The following is a 12,519-nucleotide window of genomic DNA, read 5'->3' as shown; positions in this document are numbered from 1 at the left end:
TTCGACGGCTAACAGACCAACATTACTCAACTGTGGTTTAGAAATGGAGTTTGCTAAATTCAACAAATGACAGGTTCCAACACAGATCATCTCAGGCCCCTTTAAATGGAGTTTGAGCAGCAGTAGCCTGGTTCTGTGGACATGTTAAATAGAGTTGCATTGGTAAGTCAATCATGATAAAATTGCCAAATATTAATTTCAGTCGCATCAAACTTTTGCTGGTTCAAAATGCAAAATGTAAAGATTTGCTGCTATTCTTTGTCCATTATGATACTAAATGAAAAGTCTTAGGGTTTTCTGCTGGTAGTTGGACAAAAGAAGCAATTAGATGACATAACATTGGGTTCTGGTTCATTCTGATGAGTATTCTTGACATTTGTTTGACTTTTTGTAGACTGAACCAGTAAAAATGAAATTAACTGTCAAGTTAAACATCAATGAAAATGATCAGTCTCTGCTGTAATGTGAACTTGGCACACACTGACAACACCCTTGAAAATAGGTTGTTTTACCATCATTCACACTTCTACCTCATCAATCAAAACCACATGACTGTTTCTGACAATATCATTTTATTTGAATAATAATAATTACAAGAACTAGCATCACTAGGACATAAAGGAGATTTTTGTACATCCAAGCTCACGATGACAGACTGAACTTGCGATCTAGAGTTCCAGCCTTGATCTGCGCCTCCTTCCTATCCTGTAAAACAGACGACAAACAGATGATGGGTTAGTACAGGTTCCATGGCAACAAAGTCACATCACATCCCTCTTGACCTTCAAGACATTTCTCAACTGCATGCTTTACGAGTGAGTGTTGTATGATTTTCAAGCAGCTTTTTTTCCCTCCCAGTATGGAGAGGGAGACATGATAGCCCAGCAGTGTGACAATTGCACAAAATTCTCTCTGGATTTTTCTGTTGGTGAGGATTTAGAGGGTGAATCTCCATGACAATGGGGAGGAAAATGAAAGCAGGCAGCATTTCAAGTGAGACATTCATTTCTAATGCGAATGGAACTGTGACAAAAAAGGAAAACCAGATCAACTGCACACCTACATACAAGGGAATAATGACTCCCAGTCTTCCAGTTAATAGCTTTTCAGATATTTATGATGCTATTCATGACCAAGTGTCACATTTCAGGACTATTTTACGCAAAAATATTCTTTGAAATGGCATCGTAATTGTACTGCAGTAGCTAATAAAACACATATTAGAGCTGTAACATAAGTAAAATTACCCCATGTGTTCTTAAGCCATTACCGTGTTTGAATCAAGTAAATTATCAATGTTTTGACCACAGTTTAGCAATAAAACAGCAAATAGATGCAATGAAAAGAAGACAACAGGAGAGATTGTGAATTCAAATTAGATACCTGCAACACAACGGTAGTCATTGAGGCAACAGAATTTAATCTGCAACAATATGTGCAGCTTTAATTCTTGGGGGGTTTTTTGTCAGTTTTTTTAAACTGTTTTGATTGTTTTCTGTCAGTCTTGCTCTATAAAGACTAAAGAAGGTCTCTGGGCTTAACTGGGATCAACAGATGTGCCCATGCTTTGTACAAATATAAACATTATCTGATGTATCTATAATACATATATAACACATGGTGTAGTTATTTAACTTTCTTTAGGGGCCACACGTTTTTATTTGTTAACACTCTAATAATCAAGCAAAGAGAGGTCAGCTTGTCTAATTTCATACCCTGTCTGACTTGAAGATGTAATAGAGGCCAAAGAGAGGCACAACTCCAAACAGCAGACCCACGAGCGATGTCTTGAATGTGGGCTTGAAGTATAGGTAGGGGTTGGCGCGTGCGTGCACCCAACGTGTCAGGGCAGGGTCTTCCTGTAAACACAGAAGTATGCCATGACATTTCATTTTCACCTTGTGTAAACTGAATCTTTGCAAGATATTAAACAATTATGTACATCAACAAAGATATCAAGAGTACAAAGGAAATAGTGTGTTGTCAACTCAAGTATATATTGGGTGAAAAAAATATCTACTATACATATACTAAATATATACTATAAGTAGCAGTATTAGTGAAAGTTGATATTAGCTTCTTTGGTTACAGGGTCCTGGTATTGTGCATTTTTGCTCATGTCATGACTTACTGGAATACTTATAAAACAATATCCTTTTTTAATGCAACACCTGTGCTTTTCTCACTAGTACAAGTCAAAACGTTTGTCACCAAAAAGGCCAGTGTGCACAGAACAGACATTTGAAGCAGTAGCAAAACTACAAAACATGAAACAAATAATATTAAGTAACCTATCCTGCAAACACAACTTTTCTTCTCTAGTGTTTTCAAGTACTATTATTTGCACCGCTGTCGCAAAGACAACTGGAACACTTTCTGTTGCCACCCAGTGTCACAACTACCATCAGCAAAGGATGAAACGTGAGTTCAGCCCTTCGTTTAGTCTATAATGGATATATCTATATCCTGTATTCTTTGAGAATATCAATAATGAGTGGAGTCAGTTTAGTTTCTGGGTTGAAAGGGACAAGTATGCAACACATATCTCACATGATATTCATTTTCTTTAAAGCAGTCATGAAATTAGAGTGCATTTACTCATATTCAAACTGGCCAACGATGTAGCACTTCTTACACTGGTGGACTTTGTGCAAATTCTCGCAGAAAACACATTTTTGAAGACAAAATATTGAACTGAGCTCCAAGTCGTCATAGTAAGAGTAGGAATAGAGCATTTATGTCTTAGTGAAAGCCTCCTAATTTTTCTGACAGTACTTTGCTCAAACATCAACATCAGGGACCGACCTTCCTCTCAAGTTAGCAAGCTAATGCGACACACTATCGTTTGACAAAGATAAAACCTTCCTGACAACATCAGTGCCACCCAGCCCCGCTAGCACACACAAAACACATACACAAGTATGCGGCACTTAATAATGCATTTTTATACTTCAGTAAAATTGGGCTCGCGTGACTTATGTGCCCTGGCATGCTAGCTTTTAGCGTTAGCGAAGCCTGAGCCATTTTCAAGGGTGACATTGCTAGCTAGCAGTTAGCCACTTACGATGAGCGCTTGTCTGTGCGGGTTGTTGAGCTGTGTCTGATACTGCCCCTTCAGTTTCGCTCGGATTGCTGCCCTGCCCTCTTCGGCACGTCGGTACTCCTTCGAGACATTGAAATACTCATTCGGGTCCAGTGTTTTTGGCCGACTGGCCAAGGGCGCCTCTCGGTAGTCCGCCATGACTGCTTGGTGACGGATGGAACGTGAACTGGTGAAATCTCGCGTTGAACGGCCTTATCGTCACCATAGCAACATCAAGCGACACCGAGCTTCCCCTCGCTGGACGTGTCAGACAGAAACATGAGCGCTACTGATAATAAAATGGAAAAGGACGAGAGTGACGATGACTTTCAGTATGAAGAAGTCTCTCTCGGAGATGACTGGAGTTTGACAGAAGGTGAAGAAGATTTGGAGGCAACGGTGAGAGCCATCCAGAGCCGGGCAAAGCCCAGCGCCGCCCCCGGAGCCAACGCAACACACCGACCTGAGGCCGCGGATGACTTTTTACGCAACTTTCTCCACCAAATGGGCATGACGGAAACACTTGACTGCTTCCAGACTGAGTGGACCGAGGTGGTGCAGAAGGGGCTGGTGGATGCAGAACGGGTCGGCGTGGTCCCGGACGTGTACACTGAGATCCTGCTCCTGGACAGGGAGCTGAAAAACGCTCAGCGGGAGCGGGAGGAGTACAGACGGGCAGCGTCAACCTCAGCCGAGACGCTGGCCAGGGTCCAGAAGGCCAGAGACTTCCACAGGATGCAGCACAAACGTGTTGTCCAGGAGAAAAACAGGCTCATCGAGGAGATGAGGAAGCTCAAAGGCCAGTGCGACAGCTATGAGCCTGTCCTGAAGCGGATGAATGAGAAATACCAAGCGGTGTTAAAGCAGACCATGCTGCTGACTGTGGAGGTGGAGGAGGCCTTGGGACAGGTGAACCATCAGACAGCTGCAGATGAAGAAGGAGAGCCACAAGTCAAAGGGACAGCTGCGTGCTCACGTTGAGTCAGACAGGATGCACTCAGTGACGACATCTAACTTTTCACAAATCTGTTGTTATGATAAACCAATATCTCTTCATTTATAGGACACATGCCAATAAATCCTATGAATATATTTTCAATACTTTGTCAATACTTCCATCAAGATCACTCAAGACTTTAAAGGGGCAGTATGTAGTTTGGGGAGAAGAGATTTCAACTCGGATGTGAATAAAAATACGATATGATATCAATGAGGTAATAATCTCAGAAATATTGTTTTCTTCCCAGATCTAAATAAACAAGCTGTTCTCAGAGGAAAATAGTGTAATCAGAACACTGTTCTGGAGCTAGAAAGGTGGCAGGGTCCGCCAAATAATAGACCAGTCTGAAACTGTTGTCCTTTGAGGTTATCTTTGTGAGTTTTTTTTGCAATATAATACTTATCTCACACCTTTGTTCTTGAATGTGTGATTCTAAATTTACACTGATTAGTACAAATAAGAATAATATGAGATTTGTATAGTTTTTTTCTGTAGTTTCCACTTGAAAATGTACCAGTCTATCAACCTGGGACTACTTGTCTTGTTGAACTTGAGACATGTTGCATCGTAAAGTATAACCACAAGAGAGCAGTCTCTCGCAAGTTTTGGTCACACTAACGCAGAGCGAACATCCGCAAACTGCAGCTCCAGCTTTTAGTCCAGAGTACAACACTGTGTAGCAGCAGGGAGGAGGAATCTGCTGAGCTGCTCTCAAAGATAAACCAGTGGAGAACCAGTATCATTCCTGCTCACAAGAGGACTCTCTGTCTCTATTTGACAGTCGCAGTTATGGTAGGCTTCCAGCTGGATGGAGAGACCAGTGTCGTTTTCTCATTAGTGGAAATAAGTGGGGGACCCTGCCTGAGGGGCATGGGCAAAAAATAAAAAAGGGCCCCAGCTGCATACAGCTAGTGCTAATACTAGTCTGCAGAAAGTGGGGATACATTTATCGTGAAACTATTCCTGCATATAGGGCAGCCTATATATATGGCACTGCATCATATTATAAGCAGTTGTAGAGGGCATTTTATCATGTTTTCTCCAGTGGGGGGGCACCTTTGAGGGCATTTTATCATTGCTTCCTCACTTAGAGGGCATCTTAAAGGGCACTGCATCATTTGTTCTCCCTTTTAAGTGCACTTTAACACATTTTCTTGCACACCGGGACAATGTAGAGGGCAGTTTTGCAGTGTAGTTTGTCAAACATGGAGCCACCAGTGAGAGTAACGTTATGGAACCACAATTCCAGTTTCAGCTTAGGCTATAGATATAATTTTTCTACATTCTTGCAGACTAGATTTTTTAAGAGATAGGCCGTTCTACTAGTTTCTTACACCAGGGTGACGGGGAGTCAAGTAAAGCTGAGCCGTCACGCAGCCTGGTCACAGGTGTCTCAGTGGCATAACAAATGTATGATGCAATATAAAGATATAACCTCTCACACAGAGAAGTTCTTTCCCTCTCCCTCAAACACTTCATACTTGAGCCGGAGAGTGCGTGGTGCAGGGATGCTGAGAGGGCTCTTTGATCCGGAGAGGCCCAGGCGTCGCTACAGTACGCGTGACCGAATGATTTATTGTCCTCTCAGGCCCTCTAAAGCACCACCCCGCTCTGCAGTTTTGAAACATCCATTTATGACTTCAAAATTCAATGTGAGACCACACTCCTGGGCCAACAAGCCTCCCCGCTCTCTCCGTAATGTTCGGAGTGAGACTTAGCCTCAAATGAAATATTAATATGTCTCTGCCCCAGCTGGCACCCGGCAGACCCCACAGACTTTGGGCTGAAGTTGCTGAAGTTTCAGAGCTGTGGGCCCTTTACAGCCCGCGTCCTTCACCGTCAGCTCGCACAGTCTGTTATGCGTTTCCCTTTGAAAAGCGTTTGGTATTGTTCTTTATCATACATCAGTGATGCTGACGGATGTTTATTTTGATGCACTCACCGTGCAGAGCTTTTGACGGGATAACAGAGAGATAAGGAGGCGATACAGTTATGGAGGCAGTCGCAGACTGAGAGACAGATAAGAAATTTAAAAAAAAAAAAAAAAAAGGCAAAGGCGATTTCTATCAGCAGTCTGTGCTACCTCGCAAGACTTAATCACTCCCAGCAATCAAAAGTCATTTTGTGCTGTTTTGGTCTGCTCCAAAATGACTTCTACATGCGAGTCGAGGCTCGGAAAAAGTGGAAGAACGTTTCTTTTCCGACCACAAGCTAGAGGTACTTTTCTCCGTATTCCTCACCAGAGGTCCCTGAAGTGGTTTGAGGAGACTTAAAGACAGTGACCTAATGTGTTATGCTCCTCTTTGGTCGTACTTATTCATAATATTTCCTGGCCCAGATATGCCATTACTCTGCTGCCCTTGAGGAATGTAACTGAGGAATGTAATGTTCCTTCCCACCCTTGTTTTCATCTCGATAGTACATAATTGTGCCAGTTAAGGGCCTTTGTAATTTTCACAAACGGTTCCAAAAGTCAATGAGGTGGTGACTTGGAGCTATTTCCAACCTACCAAAGCACATATTACCTTTCCCCGGCTGCCCACCCATCCCTCCCCCCTGGTGCCTCAGGTCTAAGAGCTGTCTTTCGCTCCCTTTTACAAGAAGTCTTCAACTCTGTGGCTTCATCTTAAATACCCCAGGCTTATTTGAATACCTTCCCTCACACCTCCCCCTCCCCGCCTCATCTGCCCGTCTCCCCTCCGCTGCCCTCTCAGCTCCTCTCTCCGCTGACAGCTCTGTCCACTTCACAGCCCGCGACGACCTTCGTGTCATACCAAAGAGAAAAGGGGAACGAGAGGGGAGCGAGCTCACGTTCTGGCCCACTTGGCTCGGGCTGAACCAGACCTGCCTCGCGCCCTTTAATCTCTCCTTCTGTGCCTACATCCCATTACAAACGCTCGGCCCTGCCCATGCAGCAGAATTACGCCGCGCTTTGCATTGTGACTGATCCAGAGATTTCTCCGGCCCAGTTAGAGCCATGTTCATATGTGACGGGCTGGCTCCCTCGTTTCCTCGAGATGTATTTTTGAAGAAATGCGGCATTCTCAATTCATCATCACTCTCTCCGCCGTCCTATTTTAATCTGTACCTACGAAATTGATTTGCCCTGTCTGAGAGTATTCCCTTCTTAATAAATCAGCTTTCCGCGGACCTATGGTGGGCAGCGGGTCAAACTCAGCAATATTTTCTGCTTTAATGTACTGAGCAGGGCAGAGATTGGCCCATGGCAGTGACTCAGCAGGCATCCATCATCTTCAAGGAGAGGCGCGCAGATGAATTGCCCAGAGACGGAATTGACAAAATCCCGCATTTTTCTCTCAGCTGTATGCTCATCTCAGTGCCTGGCATTTATGACCGCTTTCAGATTTCTCCGGCAATATTCGGCCCCCAAACCCGGGGGCATTTATCGCTTGTGAATTGCTAACGGTGAAGGATGTGGGGACTCCTGTTGAGAGATTGTGACTTCATTACTCCTGCTGGATTAACAAAATCCGTAAGGAAAGCATTGCAGATACATTAGATGAACTCAACAAGGTACAGTGGTCAAATTTAAACCGGCATTGTTTTTTGTCAGTGTTGGATTTCCAACTCCAGTGCTGCCCTATAGGCCCCAGGTCAATGCATATCAGTTGAGGAATAGGTCGACATTTGGGGAAACACACTTAGTTACGTGAGAGCATTGATACCATTTTCACGTCCATTACGTGGAAATGAGGCCAAAGCCAGGGGAGTGCTAGCTTAGCTTAGCATGATGACCAAAGACAGGTTTTCCATTGAAACATGGCCGACTGCATGAAAGAGGACCCAGTCCCTCTGTGGATGTAAAAAGCTCATTCTAAAGTAACAAAAAATACAATGGTTCTTACTTTCAGGTGATAAAACATAATCATGCATGTTATATTCCATTTCATACACCAAAGTAGTCCCAGGGGCTGCGTTTGAGGGATGCCCGAGTGAGCAATTTAGCTCCGCACGAGGCCGAAACCCATAAAATTTACATTTCCAACACTTTTAAAATTTTTATTTTAAGTTTTATGAGTGTCTGAGTATGTTAAGCCCTCAGAGGAGCAACCAACTCATTTGCCAGGAGAAAAAAATCCTTGCATTTCAAGATTTCATCGGTAATACCTATAATATTCTTGATCCACCTCTGGTGAACCTCTCGGTCCCCAACACACTGTAATAAAGTTGTAAAGGCTTGTGCATTTCGTATTTAGTTTTCTCCAAAGTTGAAGTTTCCCACTGTTGTTGGAGCAGCTGAGAACTACGCAGGTTCTTCCTGATTTCTTGACAAAAGTATAAAATTGCTTCTGCAGTAAGGGCGACTTGTCTACATCAGCTATTTCCTCGGATTCACAGGAGGCCTGCTCGCCACATGACACTCTGTATGCGACAACTGTAAGATTGTGGATGTTATTTGTGACTGTGACGACAAAGTTCTTTTCTAAATTATATTCCAGCAACATCTTTTGTGGACATTTGTTTGGTGACAAACTGAAGGGATTCCAGATGGCAGACTGCCTCTGGATGTTCAGACAGAGCCTTTGTTTATAATGAGAAGCTGACAGAGCCTGGAAAAGTCAATGAATTCTGCATTGGCCCATAAATAACCCTCCCGCCGCCATATACGCTGAAAGGTCAGCGGGCTGATGTACTGAGCTGACGTCACAACGCTGTTACTGAGGATTTACACATATCACACATATACATCTGTTTGGCTCTCCCTCCCTGCCTTCTCTTCATTAGGGATGGAGTGATGTGACAGGGCTGGGCCACTGTGACAGCAGTTAGAGGAAGTTTTGACAGGCAGAGTTAGGGAGGCTGTTCGGGGGCGGCGATGTCAAGTCAGAGAGGAGCGACGCGAGGTGAGGGCAGACAGCCAACGCCCTGTATCTGATCTGATGGGAAGTGGCAGGAGATGAAGAGAGGGAGCCAAATTCAGCCCGAAAGCATGGTCACAGTCTGAGGTCAGCTGGAACTGAGAATATGTGACGAGAACCACTCCTGGAATACTGAGTAGGGAATACCTTGTCTGGACTGTCCATCACAAAGTCACACTTTGTACAGCAAGTCTGGAGTTGCTATAATAACTTCTTACTTTTACAGCCCAGTGCAAAGAAGTTAAAAAAAAAATTAAACAAATAACGCTGGTTTATTGTCAGTTGGGTTTTTGTTTTTTCATTTATATCAATCATGATAAACCTTCCACACATTTCAGTGCAAGCTAGCTATGTTTTAGTATAGCATACTTTATTCAGCTGGAGAAAACAGCATAGACCAGCACCAAAACCAGCAACAAAACACAACATATATATGTTGCATTTAAGTGCTGCTCTATGCTGTTTTTTCCGGCAGGAATTGCTACATGGTATAGGATCATACAAAAAGGATACAACCCAAACAGTGGTGGAGATTTCTGCAGCGCAATCGAACACATTTTCACTCTGAAAATCAAAAGCAAAATATTTTTTAGCAAACAAAATAGGATTAAGCTAACAAGCCAGGCAAGAAGCTATGTCTCTATTCTTAGGTTTGATCAATTGGTTGTTTCTTTGGATGGGCACACCAGCATGTGACTGTAGATTTGAAGTCTTGAACCAGGCAAAGTTTAGGTCGGTGCTCCTTTAAAGCCGATATGATCCTTTGACTGCTCGTGTTTCCAGTCCAATCTGTCTTTCTTGAAATTACGTTGCCATTTTTTTCCCCCCAGATTCCAGCAATTAGCTTCCTGATTATCACCAAGTCAAGGCCCCAAAGCTACAAAAAGGCTTTTATGAATAGTAATCATCCTTAAAACAGAAGAGCATTTTAATTCACACTGTGATGAAAATGGAAGACAAGGCACCCATAGAGTTTTCCACTCTCTGCTGTTCTGCAAATTATTAGTTGATCCTTTCCTCTTTCAAGACAGACTTGCTGCTCTCTGCTCACGTAGGTTGTTTGCGACTTGTCTCTTCCCACATCGCATGTTGTTTGGGATGAGACGCTCCTGTCAACAGAGACTAATACTTACGCCGTGGTTTCCACTGCTTGAAAGGGATGTTGACCGTAAGCCACTAACTGCATACGAACCTGACTGAACTTTTATGGGAAAATCTGACGTATCTCTCCACTTGCGCCATTTCCTCCCGCAACCCTATAGATTGAAGGCTTCCACGTTATTTTGCTCGGGGTGATTATCATCGGCTTTGTTCTCGAGGAGACGGCCGACCCCAAAACCGGAGCGGAAACAATGCCACACACCATTACACAACCGCGATGAAAGCAAAGAAGGCAAGAAGGATTCCCTTTGTGTTGACCACACACGGTGACGCATGCTCAGATTGAAGTCTGAACTTTAATTTAACACTTACATCACTGGGAGAAATGAGCTTCTATGGCCGATTTCTATTTACGGCGTGTCTAGGACGGATCTGTTTGTGTGCAACTAACACACACACACACACACACACTCTTGACACTTTTTGTCTAGTTCCATCTGGTCATCAACTGGGAGTTTCCCAGGATGCATTAGCCCAAGGGTAAAGCCGGTCAGAGATGCCCTGCTGGCAGCCGTCACACTGATGCGCGCGTGTGTTTGTGAGATGACGATGACAAGGGAGTGGGCCGAGGCTGTGTCTCCCTTGTTGCTTCTAAATGGGAATAATAAGATCTCCGTCTCCATCAGAGCGTTGCTGTTTCGGGGAAATCACAGTGGCATCCTGTGGTGGTTGGTCACCAAGACAACGCCAGGGTGGTTCACAAGCAGCTAATCCAGGTTATCTGATGAGTGTGTCAGCAGCTCGGGACCTCACACTTTGTCTATATCCCCCCTCAGCGAGCTGCTGAAGCGTGTTCGGCATCAATTATGTGCTTCAGGGAAAATGTCAAGTTTATAAATAACATTTTGTTGTGTTATTTTTTCCCCCCCTTCTCCCTGTTTGTGTCTATAAAAGCATCGTAATGAGACTGTGACTGCTGCATACCTACGTCATGAGCCGAGGGCTCTGATCAGTAAATGAGCGGAGGATGAGTCATCCTATTCACTTAGATTGCCTTACACTCTTACACATGCAGGCTCATTTTCCTCATCAGGTCGCCTCATCCTCTGGATTTTCTGGTGGCATCACGTCGGGCGGAACCGTGTTACGATTTTAGATAGTCGTTTTTGTTGCATCTTTTATTTTTAACCCGGCATGCACAGCACCGTTTTTTCTCAGGTGATTTTTTTCTAATGCGATCGAAGCCGTAAATAGGCAGAGACCCAGATGCGGAGCTCGCCCGCAAAGATCAGATTTTGTGCACACGTTTACGTCAGCGTTCTGCAGAAACACTTAAACAAATCGGCTGCTGCAGACCGTACTGTGTTCCCATTCCTGGCCAAATGAATTAAAAATGACACAAGGTATTTAAATAGACAAAGTTTGACTCCTGAAACAGATGGTCTGGTCTACACTTCAGGGTTTTTTTTTCCCTCTCTCACACATGCAGGCTATTTGCCCTTGGCTGTGGTAAATGTAAATGGATTAGGGCCTTTTATAGAAGGCTCCTGCTGGTTTATCCTGCTGCCATCTTTGCCAGCCATGCACAATACCTGTAACACTTGCCATATGTAATTGGTGACTCAGAGGTGCTTCCTATGTGTGACCCCATGATATTTCATTTTATGAATCAGTCGCAGGCAGTTATTCTGAGACAGGGAGGGAGAAGGAAAAAGTGGCTGTATAATTTCTTAATGGAGCTCAGGGAGTAAACTATTATCAGATTTTATAGACGAAGACTCCAGTGGAGCATTAAGTGCTTTAAGGTGCACTGTGTAGTTTCGGGGAAGACGTTTTAATCAGACGAGAACTACAAACAAACCTTAAAGGACAACACAATCTCATACTGTTTAACTCTGTCTATATGTGGCGGACCCTGCCACCTTACCAGTGTTCTTGGGACCTTATTCCATCCATTGTCTGTAACCGCTTTATCCCTTTTTATGGGGTCACAGGGGTTTTTGCTGGAGCCAATCCCGGCTGTCTCTGGGCAAGGACGCCAGCTCATCACAGGGCCCTCACTGATGGCAGAGATGCAAGGTGCCAACTGCACATCAGCAGCAATCTGGGGTTTAGTATCTTGCTCAAGGACACTTCCACATGCCACTCAGCTCAGCCCGGAGCAGGGATTTGAACCAGCGACCTTCCAATCACTAGCCAACCTGCTCTATGCTCCTGAGAACAGCTTGTTTATTGTTTATTGCCTATCACCAGAGTTACCGCTAATTGTTACTAACTGAAGCTGGCTAAGCTAGTTAGCTCAGTTAGCCATCCAGTTAGTGGTTTGGACAGGAAGCTTGAGACCAGGGGAATGCCTGGGCTAGCTGGTTAGCATGCTAAATTCAGTGGATAGCTCAACACAATACGTAGACGTCACAATGTCAAAACAGCTATTCGTTACTTTTTTTGTTTGAATT

At 44.0% G+C, this 12,519-nt stretch overlaps 1 protein-coding gene across 1 annotated transcript; it reads right to left on the bottom strand.

Annotated features, from left to right (window-relative positions):
* Positions 1-553: 553 nt before the first annotated feature.
* ndufb4 (NADH:ubiquinone oxidoreductase subunit B4) lies at positions 554-3,292 on the bottom strand. Its single transcript, XM_037080157.1, has 3 exons — positions 3,065-3,292; positions 1,716-1,859; positions 554-705 (listed from the first exon to the last, which is right to left on the bottom strand). The coding sequence occupies exons 1-3, from the start codon at positions 3,239-3,241 to the stop codon at positions 643-645; spliced, it is 384 nt and encodes a 127-aa protein (XP_036936052.1). The 5' UTR covers positions 3,242-3,292; the 3' UTR covers positions 554-642.
* Positions 3,293-12,519: the final 9,227 nt, after the last annotated feature.

The sequence above is a fragment of the Acanthopagrus latus genome, chromosome 19 (assembly GCF_904848185.1).
Source record: "Acanthopagrus latus isolate v.2019 chromosome 19, fAcaLat1.1, whole genome shotgun sequence".
NCBI lineage: Eukaryota > Metazoa > Chordata > Actinopteri > Spariformes > Sparidae > Acanthopagrus > Acanthopagrus latus.
Note: the sequence above shows the minus strand (reverse complement) of the source record. Positions and strands in the feature narration are given on the sequence as shown.

Excerpts from the sequence above, each read along its gene's own strand:
- ndufb4 (XM_037080157.1), bottom strand. The coding sequence starts at position 3,241 with ATGGCGGACTACCGAGAGGCGCCCTTGGCCAGTCGGCCAAAAACACTG. Across the intron at positions 1,860-3,064 it reads CGCACAGACAAGCGCTCATC|GAAGACCCTGCCCTGACACG; the intron begins GTAAGTGGCTAA and ends CTGTGTTTACAG. Across the intron at positions 706-1,715 it reads ACATCTTCAAGTCAGACAGG|GATAGGAAGGAGGCGCAGAT; the intron begins GTATGAAATTAG and ends TCTGTTTTACAG.